The sequence below is a fragment of the Lithobates pipiens genome, unplaced genomic scaffold (assembly GCF_037356315.1).
Source record: "Lithobates pipiens isolate NorthernLeopardFrog02 unplaced genomic scaffold, aLitPip1_a1.2 Scaffold_13, whole genome shotgun sequence".
Lineage (NCBI taxonomy): Eukaryota > Metazoa > Chordata > Amphibia > Anura > Ranidae > Lithobates > Lithobates pipiens.
The window spans coordinates 146094783-146112849 of record NW_027507718.1 but is presented as its reverse complement, the minus strand read 5'-3'; the positions used below and the strand labels follow the sequence as shown (position 1 = coordinate 146112849).

The 18067-nt window shown below is 45.7% G+C and overlaps 1 protein-coding gene across 23 annotated transcripts in view; it reads left to right on the top strand.

Annotated features, from left to right (window-relative positions):
- PTPRS (protein tyrosine phosphatase receptor type S) overlaps positions 1–18067 on the top strand; it is a 733740-nt gene that overhangs the window by 533607 nt on the left and 182066 nt on the right. For 15 of the 23 annotated variants that reach the window (XM_077475694.1, XM_077475692.1, XM_077475693.1 and 12 more), the window contains one exon: positions 11834–11881. The exons of the other annotated variants lie outside the window; for them this stretch is intronic. In XM_077475694.1, the coding sequence (XP_077331820.1) occupies positions 11834–11881 (48 nt within the window). The remainder of the gene's footprint in view (positions 1–11833; positions 11882–18067) is intronic. 23 annotated transcript variants of the gene reach the window in all.

Here is an 18067-nt window from a genome sequence, read left to right as displayed (position 1 = left end):
GAACACTAATGGGGGAACCCAATGTATGGGGACATTAATGGGAGAACCTGATGTGAGGGACACTGTGATGGGGGAACCTGATGTAAGGGACACTGTGATGGGGGAACCTGATGTATGGGACACTGTGATGGGGGAACCTGATGTAAGAGACACTGTGATGGGGAAAACCAGATGTATGGGGACACTGATGGGGGGGAGGGGGAACCTGATGTAAGGGACACCATGATGGGGGACACCTGATGTATAGGGATACTGTGAAGGGGGACACTGTGATGGGGAACCTGATGTATGGGGACACTGTGATGGGGGAACCTGATGTATAGGGACACTGTGATGGGGGTCACTTGATGTATAGGGGCACTGTGATGGGGGAACCTGATGTAAGGGGGCACTGTGATGGGGGAAGCTGATTTGAAGGAACACTGAGATGGGGGACACTGTGATGGGGACACTGTGATGGGGACACCTGATAAATGGACATTGTGATGGGGTGACATGATGCACTGTGATGGGGGGGACCCAATGTATGGGGACACGGTGATGGTGGAACCAAATGTGATGGGGGTGTATGGGGACACCTGATATACAGTATATGGGCACTGTGATGGGGGCACCTGATGCAGGCTGGTAGGGGCCCCAGTGCATTACTTTGCCCAGGGGCCCATGATGCTAATAAGATGGCCCTGAGGAAGTGGAAAGTATATGTCAACTATTTTATCAGTAAATGCATGATGCTAAATGCTCTAGAGAAGGGAAGCAATATTCAGCAATACTTTTAAAATGTGTATGTTTGTAAAAGAATATTAAAAGTAGTCCTTAACCAATTCAATACAGGGCACCTCCCCTCTTCCTGCCCAGGCCAATTTTCAGCTTTCAGCGCTATCACATTTTAAATTACAATTGCGCGGTCATGCAACACTGTACCCAAACAAAGTTGTCTATCAGTGTGAGTGGAGGAAAAGCCAATAAACGGCTCTTCCTGTTTACGTTGTAATCAGCTGTGATTAGACACAGCTGATCACATGGTAAATAGCCTACGTCGGTGTGTCAGACTGACCCAACACACCAACGATCAACGTGCTGTGTGCCCCTGTGGGCGGCTTATCCTGCTGGACGTCATATGACGTCCAGTCAGAATAATTTAAAGCAGAGGTCTGCCCACCCCTGCAAAAATTAAAAGCCAGCAGCTACACATACTGCAGCTGCTGACTTTTGATAATAGGACACTTACCTGTCCTGGAGTCCAGTGATGTCGGCACCGCAGCTGATGCTCTCTTTACTGGCCCCCAGCGGCAGGGGAGGCGGAGGAAGCTGAGCTGCTGACTTAATGTGCCACGGCCCGGTCACCCGGAAGTGGGGAGGGGTATCCGCTCCCCACGAAAGGTGCCAAGTGTGACACTGGAGGGGAGGAGGAGGAGACAAATGAGAGGAAGTTCCACTTTTGGGTGGAACTCCGCTTTAACCACTTTCCGGCCATCATTCTGCCAAATGGCCGGCGGGAAGTGGTTAATGATCCAGCGCGGAGTTCTTCATACATATTATTGCATTCATTTGAAGTTCATACAAAATACATAATAAAAGAATAGTGCTGATGAGCAGTCTTGATAATTATTGCATACTAACACTAGGTGGCAGAGCTTTAACCCACATAGAAGGATAAAATATAATTCTAAGGAATCCTAATATAATGAATTAATCTTGAATCAAGGCAGGTTATCATTTCTAGCGAAAGCTTTGTAATGCTTTAAAGTGGTTGCAGCTTGGAATCCAGACCATAGTTGTGCCACAATAGGAAGTGCAACCTTTAGGGATATCCTACTCATGTTACTGAGTTGCTGATCTCAAAAATGCATTCAGGTCAATGAGGTCTGAACTCACATCTTGCATACTAATTCTTCATAGGTGACTGAAGGTACTGAAGCAAGCATCAGAATAACAGCTACATCTTTAAAGTTGCACCTTTTAAAGCCAATTCAGCAATGGCAGATCCCAAATTTCCATCCTCAAAGTTTCCTCTTAAACCCAATTGTTGCACAGACATATGTGTGCAAAAATGTTTTGCATTTGGATATATTTTCAGGAATTTACAGAGATAAAAGATATTTAAAAGCCCCAACATTATATGTGACCGTTTGTAAGAGGAATCTGCAAAATATATGGGGGTTTCAGCTCTTGTTTTGTGCTCTGCATTTATGAGACCGCTTGCATAACAATATATGGAATATTTGACTAAGACCCTAGATTTATATGTCAAATGTGCCACACATTCTAGATTTCTAACCCCAAAATAATAATGTTTGGTGGCATATATGTTATTTATTGTTTTAGGTTAATGATTTGTTTTAAATTTCCACATCAAAGGCCTAATGCACACAGATATGAAAAAAAAAAAGTTTTTACAGGCAAACAGCATATGCACATTTGCAGTTCATTGCACCCCAAAGTCGTAAAGGAACTATTTTGGGGAATTGGTGCAGCGCCACAATGATTCGGATGGTGCCATTGATGGCAAAAGTCAAATTGCACCATTGTGAACCTAGGCTTAAACTCAGTTCAACAACTCCAATTCCAAATCGTTAGGAAGCTGTGTAAAATATACATAAAAACAGAGTGCAATGATTTCCCAATCTCCAAAATCCATATTTAATTCACAATAAAAAAATAAAAAGCATATGAAATGTTTTAACTGAGAAAATTTACTATTCTAAGAAGAAAGTAAGGTAATTTGTAGGTAATTTATAGGATCCGCTCTTCAAGAACACTTTGTATATGTCTGGAAACTAAGGAGACCAGGTTGCTGGAGTAGTGGGAGAGAAATGTTGCCCCATTCTTGCCTGATATAGGATTCTAACTGCTCAACAGTCTTGGGTCTTCTTTGTCATATTTTTGCTTTAAGATACGCCAAATATTTTCATTTAGTGACAGGCCTGGACTGAAAGCCAGGCCAGTTAAATACCTGGACTGTGGGGGGCGTGTTCAAGATGGCGGAGTGAGAGGACGTGTGCCAGAGAGCTCTGCTACCTCTTTTATCCTGTTGCCTGACATATTGTGTGGATTGCTGCCATCCTGATCTTTGGTGCAGATGAATGCCTTCCAGACTGCCTGGGCGCGGTAAAGGGGGTAAGAAACTCAAATTTCCCCCCGATATACCTCCGGAGACCAGCCCGGTCCCCTCTGGGCCTAGAGACCGGCTGCCACGCTGTAACATGGCATCCCAAATGGACGCGCGGGAGGGACCCGCTGCATCAGCCCCTGGCATTCCTGAAGTCATGGCCGCGATAGCTGCATGTCAGACGACCGTTAGGTCCTGCCAGGCGGCCCTGACCAACAAGATCGAGGAGGTGCAGATGGATGTGGGCCTCCTCCGGCAGGACCTGGACAAAGTCCGCTCCCGGGTGTCGGAGGCCGAGCATCGAGTGGGACTGGTGGAAGATGCGGCGGGGCAAAATACGATCACAATCCGCTCCCTACAGCCCCGAGTCAAGCTGCCGGAGCACAGAGCCGAGGATTCCGAGAACAGGTGCCGCCGGAACAATGTGCGCATCGTGGGCCTGGCGGAGGGCGTGGAGGGCCCGAATCCTGCTGTCTTTGCGGAGGAGCTGCTCCATTCTCTGCTCCCTGCAGCACACTTGTCCCCCTACTTTACCGTGGAGAGGGCCCATAGGCTACCGCCGCAGCCTGGCCCGCAGGGGTCCCCTCCTCGTACTTTCATCCTACGCCTTCTTAATTTCAGGGACCGGGATGAGCTGCTCCGGGCGGCTAGAGCGGCGGGGGAACTGACTTACCGGAATAACCGTTTGATGCTGTTCCCTGATTTTTCCCTGGAGACGCAGAAGCTCCGGCGCTCCTTTGATGCGGTGGAGGTGGCTCTGCGGGCGAAAGACATCAAGTACAGTGTAATCTTCCCTGCCAAACTCTGCGTGATTGATGGGGGGGGGACTACTAGATTCTTCACGTCCCCTAAGGAGGTGGCCGCGTGGCAGGAAACGATCCCCCCTAGGGGACGAGGACTTACCAAACGCCTATGCCAACGTTACCTTGTTCCCTCGGCTGCTGGACTGTGAGTATTGGCTGGACCTTCTTTGATTATGGTGTGGCTGTACAATCCTGGCTTTGTTGGATGGGGGGGGGCTGCCCCTGTGGATGGTCCGTTAAGTACTTTGTTTTGGACGCGTAGAGCAGGGGTGGGGGGTATTGTGTGCCTCGCACTAACCTCTGCCCCTGGACTCCTGCACTGGGGAGCAATGTGACTGTATCAGTGGCGATGCTGAGGACTGCTTCCTCTGCCCGCCACGTTGGGGGATGCCCCCCCCTCCTCGAGGCAAACTATATGTGCACCTTTCTTCTGGAAGTGGCTACTGCTCTCCGTGCCAGGAATAGTCCTCCTATCCACACCTACAAGGAACAAGGTACTTTAAGTTTGAGCCCCTGGATTAGTCCAGGGGAACTTCTCACAACGGTTACACTGTTATGGCAGCATCTCTTGGATCTTATGTTGCTTTGCAAGGACATGTGGGCAGCACTGTTTGAGGGACTCTGGCTGTCGCTGCAGCACAGGCGATGCACATTGCTGACTCTTGGGTATACGCACGCCTCCCGACTATTGGTTGCCTCCGGGCTAGTTTCTAGGGGAAAATGCAGACTTACCTTGGGTGGGATCTGCGGGGTGGGGGAGGTTGGCCGTTGCTGACCAGGGTTTGCTCACTTTGTGGGCATTAGTTTATAATGTTCAAGTTTGTTGAATATTTTTAATGTTCCTTTAAGGCAAGCCAATATGTTCACAATGGTTGACTGCGGGGAGGGGTGGGGGTGGTTCGGTGGTTCCCTCTTGGGGGGGGGGGGGCACTGGCACTATCTGGCGCTGCTCCTGCTAAGCCCTGTACGCCCAATTCTTTTCCACTAGCACTATGACTCAGGTTACGATGATCTCCTGGAATGTACGGGGGTTGAACTCTGCCAAAAAGAGGACACTGGTTTTTATTTACCTTAAGAAATACTCCCTGCAGGTCTGTATGTTACAGGAGACCCATCTGTTGGGCTCCCGGATTCTGGGTTTGAAGAGGGCCTGGGTGGGCTCACACTACCATTCCACATACTCTACTTATTCCAGGGGGGTCAGCGTCCTGATACACAAGCAGTTGCCCTTTCAGCTTCTGGGTGTCAAAACAGACCCTGCGGGACGGTACGTGATCCTTCATGCCCTGCTGGCCAATAGCCCTTGTGTTTTAGTGGGGTTATATCTTCCCCCCGGCGGATGTGGCCTTACTTCATGAGCTGATGCAGCGGGTGATTTCCTACGGGGTGGAGGACGTTCTGATAATGGGGGATTTTAATTTGACCCTAACCCCAGATCTGGACAGACTGGGAGCGGTGTCTAGGTGGATGCCCGGCTTGGCTGCCGGGGCTGATAGCTTTGCCCTGACTGATGTCTGGCGCCAGTTTAATCCTGATTCCAAGCAATTTACGTGCCACTCCAATACATTCCGTACCTTGTCCAGCATTGATATGGTATACGCTTCTAGCTCCATGCTTCGGCGGGTGTTGGAGGTGGATATCCTGTCTAGGGGGATTTCGGACCACACTCCATTGCTCCTTCGGTTGTCATATGGGCACCTGGGGGAACGGCTATGGAGGCTGTCCAGATACTGGGTGGAGGATGAGGGGGTTCAGGAGGCAATACAGGAAGGGATGTGTCACTTTTGGCTGGAGAATGAGGTTGGCTTATCCCCCTTGGTTACGTGGGATGCCTTTAAGGCCTGGACTAGAGGGGAGTACATTGCTTGGATTTCGGCTGCTCGTAGGCAGGCCTCCCGCTCATTGGACGAACTAGAACGGGTGGCTAAAGAGAAGAGGCAGGGTATGTGGCCAGTCCTGGTCAGCTGGCGTATGGGGAATGGCAATTTGCATTGCGCCAGTTGTCCATGTATCGAGTGGAGGGGATGCAGAAGTCACTCCTAGCCATGGCTCAAAAAATTTTTGAGTATGGGGACAAGAGCAGCCGCCTGATGGCATGGCTGGCCAAGGGACAGTTTGCAGTTAACCACATCACCGGGGTGCGGGATTTGGATGGGACGCTGCTGCGGTCCCCGGATGCTGTAAATCTGAGATTTGCCCACTACTACCAACACCTCTACTCGACTAGGGTAGACTACAGCTTTCAGGAGCTGTCTGGGTACCTGGAGGGCTTTCCCCTCCCGACCCTTGGTGCTCAGGCATGCTCGGCTCTGGAGAAGGATATTTCTCTGGAGGAGGTCCAGGCCGCTCTGTCGCAATTACAGGCAGGGAAGACCCCCGGGGCAGATGGCCTGCCTAAGGAATTTTATTCACATTATCCAGATCTACTGGCCCCTCGGTTGGTGTCCCTGTATGCCCATTGCCTCCGTTTGGAGGCTCTACCGGCATCTATGTATGAGGCGGTGGTGGCGTTGGTCCCCAAACCGGGTAAGGATCCAGAGGACTGCTCCTCCTACCGACCAATATCACTCTCGAACGTGGATGTCAAGGTGTTGGCGAAAATCCTGGCTAACAGGTTGTCTACGGTTTTGGAGGAGGTGGTCCACTCAGATCAAACCGGGTTTATGCCTGGGGATGGCACCGACATCAACCTCCGACGCCTTTTCCTTAACATGTCCATTGCGCAAAGTAATAGCGGGAAACGGGTCATCGCCTCCCTGGACGCGCCGAAAAGGCATTTGATTCGGTGGAATGGGTCTTCCTATGGGAGATCTTGGGTCGATTTGGGTTTGGGCCTAAATTTCTCCGGTGGTTGCGGATACTCTATCGGGAACCTCGGGCTCGCGTCCGGACCAACGATAGACTTTCGGCATCCTTCCCACTACAGAGGGGCACAAGGCAGGGCTGCCCCCTCTCCCCGGCCCTATTTGCGCTTGCGATTGAGCCTCTGGCGGTTATGATTAGGGCCTCGGAGAGGGTGCGGGGGCTGCGGGTGGGATCATTAGAAGAAAAGATCTCGTTATACGCGGACGATGCCCTGCTGTATCTCCAGGACGCGAACGACTCCCTGTCAGCGGCTTTTGAGATTTTTAATACCTTCGGTAGGTTTTCGGGGATACGTATTAATTGGTCAAAATCCAACATATTTCCACTTGACCCGCAGGCCCGGGACATCAGTATAGACATCCCTCTTCGTTGGGTTGACCAGTTCCGGTACTTGGGTATCCAGGTTAGGGGGGAGCTGGCAAGCTTTGGGGAGCTTAATCTACAGCCGGTCTTGACTCAGCTTCAAACTGGATGCGCCGCATGGGCCTCCCTCCCCCTGAACCTTATGGGCCGCATAAATTTGCTGAAGATGATTTTCCTCCCTAAGTTTTTACCCAATTCCTTTTTTGCGGAGGTCGACAGATGCATGGGCTCCTTTATTTGGAGTGGGGAGACACCCCGGTTGGCTAGGTCCACCCTGATGCTCCCTATCCGCTGTGGGGGGTTGGCACTACCGGATTATCTAGCGTACTTCTGGGCGGCGGTGTTGGTGTCGGTTCGGTGGTGGCTTGCCCTCCCTAGGGGGAATGCTGCTGTGTGCTTGGAGGCGGAGGTCGTGGGGTCGCTTTCTAAGCTGGGCAGCCTGGTGTATAAAGGGCGGCGGGCTTCCGGCGCCCACAAAAACTACCCTCAAGGCATGGATGGTGGCCAGGCGGGGGCTTGTTGGCCCACAGGACTGTTCCCCCCTACTGCCCTCTCTGGGGTAACCCTAGTCTCCTCCATATGAAGATGGTACCGGACCCACAGATATGGCCCAGGTATGGGGTCAGGACCCTGGGGAACATATTTGTTGATGGAGTCTTGCTCTCCTACGCGACTCTCCAAGATAAGTATCACTTACCGGGCTGGATGGTATTCCAATACTTTCAGCTGCGTCACGCTGTCAGGGCCCAATTCCCGTCTATGATTAGGATACGGATGGACCCCATTGAGGAGATGTTAGTGCAGGATAGAATGGATAGGCCCCTATCTGCCTTGTACCTGAGCCTACTGCGGACTGACTCTGCTAAGGTGCACAAATTGTGGGACTTGTGGAAGGCAGATTTACCCGGATTGGATAGATCGGATTGGGAGGAATGTCTGGCAGATAGTGCAGCTACCCTGATATCCTCCAGGGAAAGGTTGATTCAGGTTAAATTCCTGCACAGGGTCTATTACACCCCCAGAGGCTCCACAAGGTCTGTCCCCAGCGATCACGGGACTGCCCCAGATGCAAAGAGTCTGTAGGCATGTATCTACATATGTTCTGGGGCTGTCCCGAAATTGCTGAGTACTGGGCTCAGGTAATTGATACTTTTAATGGTCGTCTTCAGCTAGAGCTCCCCCTCCCCCTCACCGGAGTTGGCCTTATTGGGGATTCAGGATGATGACCAAAGGCCCAGACATATCAAACTGCTGCTGACTTACCTCCTATTCTATGCCAAAAGGGAAATCATATTGCGATGGCGCGCCTCCTCCCCCCCTACGATTGGAATGTGGGAAAAGTCGATCAATGCGGTGCTCCCGTTATACAAACTCACCTAAATGAATAGGAATTGCCCCCAAAAATTCTCCAAGGTATGGATGGCATGGATGGCCTAAGGGGCAGGGTTCAGGGTGGGGAAGTGGGACCCTCGTATACTTTATACATTTTATTCTTTTTATATTTTTAGTCAGTTATTGGAGGTGGAATGATGGATGTATGCGGGTGACGTGGGTTAGCCGCACCGACGCTCGACATATGACTTGTAACCTGATAAATAGGGTTAAGAACTGGTGTCTTTATTTGCCTTTATTTTTTCCTTATCTCTCCCTTTTTTCTTTTTTTTTTTCTGTGGTGCATTTCCATGTTATGCCTGCCGAATGTACACATATTCTGTTTTGGATTTGGTCCATGTTGGACTACTTGTTGTACTGTGCCTTAATTGTTTGCAGTAAAGGAACATTCTGGCTTGTTAAAAAACTGGACTGTTCTACTGCAAAGTCATGCTGCTGTCATAGATGCAGTATGCAGTTTAGCATTGTGCTACTGAAATATGCAAGGTTTTTTCCTGAAAAAATATTTTTTGTGGATGAGAGCATATACTGCTCTAAAACTTGGATAAATCTTTCAGCGTTGATGGTGCCTTTACTGATATGCAAGCTGCCCATTCCATATGCACTAATGTACCCCCCATATCTTCAGAGATGCAAGCTTTTGAACTGAGCGCCAATAGCAAATCATAAGCTCCCTAGCCTCTTTAGTCTGGAGGACATGGTGCCCATGGTAGCCAAAAAAGAATGCCAAATTTTGATTTGTCTGACCACAGAACAGTTTTTCACTTTTGAGCCAGCCATTTTAAATGAGCTTTAGCCCAGAGAAGACAGTAGGATTTGTGGATCTTGTTCAGGTATGGCTTCTTCTTTGCATGATAGAGCTTTAACTTGCATTTTTGGATGGCATGGCAAATTGTGTTCACAGACAGTGATTCCTGAGCCCCTGCTGTGATATCCATCACAAAAACATGCCTGTTTTTAATGCAGTGCCCTCTGAAGGCCCGAAGATCATGGGCATCAAATATCAACCTTGTCCCTTGCGCAAAAGAGATTTCTCCATATTTTTTAAAACTTTTGATGTATTGTAGATGATGATATATTTAAAGTCTTTGCAATTTTATGTTGATGAACATTATTTTAAAATTGTTCGACAATTTTGACAGCTTTTTGTTACCCTGTCCGAAATTTTTTTGTTGCTGCCATCAATTTCAAAATTGCCTTTTTTTTTCAGTTTCCTACTTTTTATTGTGTATAAAATATGGGTTTATGAGATTTGCAAATCATTGGAATCAGTTTTTTATAGATTCTACGCAGCATCCTAGCTTTTTTGGAAATGGGGTTATATGTTAGCTTATGCCACCATGCACATCAGGGATTATGATTACTTTTATTAGTAGCAGTGTTTAGAGACATAAAAACAAAATTCTTAAAGCTGTGCTCAGAGAGGACCTCATGAGCAAAATGTATGCACGTACGTGTGTAAACCTGCATAAATGTACCCAAACGTGCATTAATGCACATGTGTACTGACGTTGCCATCACAGCGGTGGCAGCAAAGCCCTCCGCACTGCCCACTGACTCCTGGGAAATGATGACACACATCTCCCAGGAGCCATAGTGAGCAGAGGCGAGGGAAGGAGCCGCGGTGAGGAAGGGGAAGATTTGAAGGGACCGCATAGCAACAGCCATGAAAAAGTAAGTTAAAAAAAAAATTATCCAAATGTCATTTATTATAATATTTGCTGCACAGTAATGGCAATTTTTTTTTTTTTTATGGGTGGAACTCCGATTTAAGACAGGTATTTTACTTGCTGTTTAGCACTTTTCGAGAGAAATATAAGTAAATGTTTTTGGAAATATAGAAATTAAGTTTATTTACTAGCAAGTGTAAGAACAATATTAATGTAAAAAGTAAGAGAAATAACGTCACTTATATCCTAAAGCCCATTAGAGTGATTATGTATACACAGATTTTCCAGCATTCATTTTCTGTGATAACATTGCTGTATAAACATCCTGGTAAATAGGATTCATGAGTGAATGAGCAACCTATTTACTGGAACATGGCAGGGTTAGTCTACTTTTGAAAATTTTTGCATACAACTTTCAACATTTCCAGCAATCGTCACAGACTCCTAACTGACTGGTCACATGCAGTTTACGTTTATAGCTCTGGCATCTCACATTTAGGAGACATGGGAGGAATTTACTGATCATGGTATATTAGATTCAACTTCACAACCTATAGTAGAGTATGTAAGTGTGTATAAAGCCAACACTTTTTAAGTCTTAGCCCCTGTACACACGGTCGGACATTCTGCCAACCAAATCCGTTGGATTTTGTCCGACGGATTGTGTCCGAAACTGTTGCATACACACGGTCGGACCAAGTTGTCGGAAAATCCGATCATTCAGAACGTGATGACGTTATTTCGTTACGACTGGACTACGTTCAGGCTAGTAGCCAATAGCTTTGGTGTAGGAATTTGATCTGAGCATGCGTGGCACTTTGTCCGATCGGAATTCTCTACACATGATCGGAGTATGTCCGATCGGACCAGTTTGTCGGAAAATATTTCCAACAAGTTGGAAAATTGGGTCCGACGGTATTCCGATGGAATCAGTCCGATGCATACCACACACAGTCGGATTATCCGACAACACGGTCCGATAGGACACATTCCGACGGATTCTCCGACCGTGTGTACAAGGGCTTAGATAATGCCAGTAAGCATTAGAACTCCTGCCAAGTTTTTATTGGTCTCTGTGTCTTTTTTGGGGAGATCTACAATCACTAAATTTTGTGTTGGTGTAGGAACTGGAGATGAGGGTAAATTTCCCAGTGAGTGAACCTGTCATTATGACAATTCTCTAACAGTGGATACCCCTTTGCAATTTTGGAGAGATTTACATTTATTTCCTGCTGTGTTTCTGGGACAGGAAGTGAAGGGGGGATCTTCCTGATGGGACAGACACAGAAATAAAAAAACTGGCAGGTGTTATAACCATTCCAAAACTAAACACAATGTTTTGGCTTCAGCGGTAGCTTTTTGTGTTACTAATACCTTAAAGAAGAAGATGGTGGCTGGTTGCTGGTGCATTACTGTGTGTTTTTCCTTTGACCTTTATTGTCCTTTAGTATTTACAGTTTTTACAGACTATGTCAGAGCTACACCACTTACATGTAGCTGTTACATCTCGCCATAAACAGAAACAAATGGAATGTCTTTGTTATTAATGTAACTCACTATCTGTTCTTGAATGTGAATAAGACATCAAAACAAGTTGTTTTTATTTCTTTATTTACTGTTCTTTGCAGATTCTGGTCTCAGCAGTCCCCTCAGTGACCATGAATTTGACTTTGAAAGTTAGTTCCTGTCTTTTTGTTTCAAATTTTGTTGTTTTATTTTACCACTCCAGCTACTGTTTAAAGGTCAACTTCATCCATAATTGTCATTTCAGTTTTGTGTGTGGCGACTAACAAGAAAATACAGGGCGACTTCTTTTAGCTCTTGTGGACTTCACTAGCAAGGTATCTCTACCTGGATTTCCAGTTCTTTCCAACTGCCTTGGCCACTAGTAAATCAACAGTTGGTGCCCTTCTGTCCTAGTGGATTATCTGTAATGTAAATTGACAAAGTTATTGGTAAATCTGTCTGCAAGAGAGTGACACCTTCATTGTTTATGGCCAGTGATATATGTTAATTACTGGAGCTTGTTGGCACATAGTCTTTGGCACACAAGGCCTCATACCTATGTTAGAGCCGGTTCACACAGCGGGCGATGCGAGGCGACACGACTCGCCTCGCCTCGCTCTCGCAAGTCGCCCCCGTTCTGTACAATGGAACCGTTCTGAGAGGAGCGACTCGAGTCGCTCCGACTCAGAAAAAAGGTTCCTGTACTACTTTTGGGCGACCTCGGGGCGACTTGCATTGACTTCTATACAGAAGTCATCTGCAAGTTGCCGCTGAGGTCGCGGCAGGTCGCGGCGAGGCAAGTCGGAGTCGCCTCGCCTCGCCTGCAGTGTGAACCGGCCCTTAGGATTGTTTCTTTTACACATGGCTATTCTTTGCTTTTGTGGTCTTGACCTAGCCTAGCATATTGTGATGACATTAAAATGTGTTGATGCAAATAGAGTATAATGGGCAGTAGTTCTGAAGGTAAAATCTGCCTAGAAGCACGGGTCTATTTGCATAAAGGTAAATCTGTATCTTCACATTATTAGTCTTAGAAGCATGGCACTGTGAGAAAATCCCACAACTGGAGGTCTTGAGAGAGGCTAGAAGCCAGTGAGCCATTCATTTTTGTTGCAGTCACCCAGAATTAAAATATCAGTTTTGGGGGAGAGTTGACCTTTCAGTTTCTCACTGTTTTCTCTTTTCACCCAGTTTGTTTATCTTTATGTCCTTTAAACCTTTCACATTCCATCTTTTATTGCAAAATATATGTGCTTGTCTCTGCTATTCTGCAGTTTTGGATATAAAATGTATGTACAGTGTGTTGTAATTTCTTAAAGAATTCTGCTCTGTTGCTAGTGTGTACTTCCACTGCATTTTCATGACTTCCAAAACCGAATTCCACATTATTTCTTAAAACACATTTGCTGCTTGCTACTGGATGTGCAGTTGTTACCGTATTCGTTGTTGGTCTGTTACAATTCAAAGTCAGGTACACTGCAGCCTAATACCCTTCTCATATACATATGTAAAAACCATGTCGAGGTGCGCAGACATTCAACAGTATTCTGTTTGCAGAAAAGCATTTTGTAAACAATCACATACACATGTTTACTCACTTGGAATCTGCATGGTATACAAAGTACAGGAACATCACATTTATCCTTTTTGTCAACCCAACTTGCTGAACTCACAGGTACTGTCTAATATATCTACAGTATGTTCTAGAGCAGGGGTATCAAACTGGTGGCCCTCCAGGTGTTGCGGAACTACAAGTCCCGTCATACCTCTGCCTGACCGAGTCATGCTTGTAACTGTCAGCATTGCAATACCTCATGGGACTTGTAGTTTTGCAACAGCTGGAGGGCCGCCAGTTTGAGACCTCTGCTCTAGTGGGTTACTGGACTGAAAGTCATTTGCATGTAGGAAATACATTTCTTACTTTTCGAGAACTCCTCCGTTTGTTTATTTTATGTATACTGCATTATTGAAGATCATCTCCTTTTTATTTTTGATATCATTTAAACAAAACACATTTCTAGTCTGTGTGGCTGCATGTTTGTGTTTGAGCCTTTGTAACCCAAAGGCAGTACCCCAGAAATGCTATAGTCTGATATATAGTGATTAGTATTTTGATTCTTGGTTTATATAACAGAGGCAATTGCATACCCTAGGCATTCAGTAACATTTTTGTTAAGTTTTGAAGAAAGTGGGATTTCTATCACTGACTGTGACTAATGAGGCTTAGGCTTTGGCACCAAGAAATGTGGGTAACTAGTGTCAGCTGGATAGGAAGTCACTTACACCCCTTTCACACCAGGGCGTTTTGCAGGCGCTATAGCGTTAGAAATAGCGCCTGCAATCCGCCCTAAAGAAGCTGCACCATTGTGTGTAGTGTGAAAGCCCCGGGGGCTTTCACACTACAGCGGTGCGCTGGCAGGACGTCAGAAAAAAGTCCTGCCAGCAGCTTCTTCGGAGCGGTGAAGGAGCGGTGTGTTTACCACTCCTCCACCGCTGCTCCCCATTGAAATCAATGGGGCAGCGCTGTAATGCCGCCGGCAAAACGCCGCTATTGCGGCATATTGCCGGCGGTTTTAACCCTTTCGCGGCCGCTAACAAGAGGGGTAAAAGCGCCCGCTAGCGGCTGAAATGCGACGCAAATCCGGCGGTAAAACGCCGCTAAAAATAGCGCCGTTTTACCGCCGACGCAAAGGGCGGTGTGGTGTTAAAGGGGTCTTATAGCAATAGCAGAACTTGACCATGATTCTAAACTTTCCCCACTTCTGTTAAAACATATTGGGGTTTATATGTTTTGTTTTTTTTCTCTTTCCCTATTGCAGAGATTTCACATAGTTTGCTACCCCCTCACCCTCTGTCATTAGGACAGGAAGTGAATGGAAATCTCCCCAATAGGTATACAAAAAGCAATAAAACCTAAGATTCTAACCCTCCCACCCTCTTTTCAAAAGTGAATAATGATGTTTGAGACAAAACATAATGAATCTGTTGCAAGCATGTATGCTCCTCTTCTGTTTAAAGGTATTATTTAGAGCATAATATTGTGATATTTCTGATTTAGTAATTTAGAGCTCTGTTGCCTAGCATTCCCCAATCATGAGTTCATAGTCTTTGCTTATTATATCTTGCCTGTAAAATGTATATAGAAAAGACCAGTTGTATTTAAGTACAACTGTTGCCAGTACATTCAATTATTGTTTTTTAACATCCTGCAAATGATCTATAAATCAGTAACTGACCTCTGTAGCTGCATGCACTATGAAACAATTCCCAAGAAAGAGAATCAGTTCAGTTTTCAGTTGGAGTCTCAGGACTCTGCTCTCATTTTATTTTTCTTATACACCTAATCTATGTTAGCAGAAAAAAAAATTACAAAGCTGGAAGGATGTCAACTCACTGTTGGGAGAGGGGAGCTGAAAGGGCTGAACTGCTGACAATGGAGCAGATCAACTTTGCACTACAATTGCAAAGTGCACTTGAAATTGCACTGAAAGTGCACTTGGAAGTGCAGTCACTGTAAATCTGAAGGGTAGATCTGAAATGAGGGGAAGCTCTGCTGATTTTATCATCCAATCATGTGCCAGCTAAAATGCTGTTTTTGTATTTTCTTTGCATGTCCCCCTCGGATCTACAACGAGTGCACTTTTAGAGCAATTTCAAGTGCACTTTGCACTTGTAGTGCAAAGTGGATTTTCCTTTTGTAAATAACCCCCATTGTGTATGAAATGTGATGCGCTAAAAAAAAAAAAAAAATTTACTTATAATCAGGTCCATAAATATTGGGACAACGACACAAATCTAATCTTTTTGGCACTGTACACCACCACAATGGATTTGAAATTAAACAAACAATATGTGCTTTAACTGCAGACTTTCAGCTTTAATTTGAGGGTATTTACATCCAAATCAGGTGAACAGTGTAGGAATTACAAAAGTTTGAATATGTGTCTCACACTTTTTAAGGGACCAAAAGTAATGGGACAGATTAACAATCATTCATCAAACTTTCAATTTTTAATAATTGGTTGCAAATCCTTTTCAGTCAGTTACAGCCTGAAGTCTGGAACGAATAGACATCACCAAATGCTGGGTTTCGTCCCTGGTGATGCTCTGCCAGGCCTCTACTGCAACTGTCTTCAGTTCCTGCTTGTTCCTGGGGTATTTTCCCTTCAGTTTTGCCTTCAGCAAGTGAAATGTATGCTCAATCGGATTCAGGTCAGGTTATTGACTTGGCCATTGCATAACATTCCACTTCTTTCCCTTAAAAAACACCTTTGTTGCTTACGCAGTGTGCTTCAGGTCATTGTCCATCTGCACTGTGAAGCGCCGTCCAATTAGTTCTGAAGCATTTTGCTGAATATAAGCAGATAATATTGCCTGAAATGCTTCAGAATTCATCCTGCTGCTTTTGTCAGCAGTCACATCATCAATAAATACAAGAGAACCAGTTCCATTGGCAGTCATACATGCCCACACCATGACACTACCACCACCATGCTTCACTGTTGAGGTGGTATGCTTTGGATCATGAGCAGTTCCTTTCCTTCGCCATACTCTTCTCTTCCCATCACTCTGGTACAAGTTGATCTTGGTCTCATCTGTCCATAGGATGTTGTTCCAGAACTGTGAAGGCTTTTTTTAGATGTTTGGCAAACTCTAATCTGGCCTTCCTGTTTTTGAGGCTCACCAATTGTTTACATCTTGTGGTGAACCCTCTGTATTCACTCTGGTGAAGTCTTCTCTTAATTGTTGACTTTGACACACATACACCTACCTCCTGGAGAGTGTTCTTGATCTGGCCAACTGTTGTGAAGGGTGTTTTCTTCACCAGGGAAAGAATTCTTCGGTCATCCACCACAGTCGTTTTCCGTGGTCTTCCAGGTCTTTTGGTGTTGCTGAGCTCACCGGTGCGTTCTTTCTTTTTAACCACTTAAGCCCCGGACCAATTTGCAGCCAAAGGACCAAGCCCCCTTTTGCGATTCGGCACTGCGTCGCTTTAACTGACAATTGCGTGGTCATGCGACATGGCTCCCTAACAAAATTGGCAATCTTTTTTTCCCACAACTAGAGCTTTCTTTTGGTGGTATTTGATCACCTCTGCGGTTTTTATTTTTTGCGCTATAAAAAAAAATAGAGCGACAATTTGGAAACAAATTCAATATTTTTTACTATAATAAATATCTCCAAAAAATATATAAAAAAATTATTTTTTCCTCAGTTTAGGCCGACACGTGTTCTTCTACATCATTTTGGTAAAAAAAAATCGCAATTAGCAATTATTGATTGGTTTGCGCTAAAGTTATAGCGTTTACAAAATAGGGGATAGTTTTATAAAAAAATTTTTTTTACTAGTAATGGCAGCGATCAGCAATTTTTACTGTGACTGCAACATTATGGCAGACACATCGGACATTTTTGACACATTTTTGGGACCATTGTCATTTATACAGCAATCAGTGCTATGTAAATGACACTGGCAGTGAAGGAGTTAACCACTAGGGGGCAGTGTAGGTTTTATGTATGACGTTATGTGTTTTTTTATTGTAGGGGGCGTGACCTGCCATGTGACGTCACTGATTGTCCTTCCCTATAAATGGGAACAGACAATCAGTGACAGCCACACTAGGAAACACGGAGAGAGGTTTGTTTACACAGACCTCTCCTCATTCTTCAGCTCTGTGACCCGATTGCGGGACACCAGCAGCGTTTGGGGCCGTTGGTCCCGCGGCCACGGTCACGGAGCTCAGCACCGGGTCGGCACTTAAAAAGCAATGTACCGGTACGTGCTTGTGCCCAGCCGTGCCATTCTGCCGACGTATATGCGCAGGAGGCGGTCCTTAAGTGGTTAAGGATGTTCCTAACAGTTGATTTGGTCACACCTAATGTTTTTGCTAACTGGTGGGTTTGTTTTGTTTTTGCAGCCTAATGATGGCTTTCTTCACTGATAGTGAAAGCTCTTTGGATCTCATATTGAGAGTTGACAGCATTCCAAATGGAAATAGCACACTTGAAATGAACTCTGGACCTTTTTATCTACTCCTTGTAAATGGGATAATGAGGGAATAACACATACCTGGCCGTGGAACAGCTAAGCAGACATTTGTCCCATTACTTTTGGTCCTTTAAAAAGTGGGAGGCACATACACAAACTGTTGTAATTCCTACACCGATGACCTGATTTGGATGTAAATACCCTCAAATTAAAGTTGAAAGTCTGCAGTTAAAGCACTTCTTGTTCGTTTAATTTCAAATTGTGGTGGTGTATAGAGCCAAAAAGATTATAATTGTGTCGATGTCCCAATATTTATGGACCTGACTGTAAATGTGTCAAATTTCATGTGTCACTAAACAAATAAACG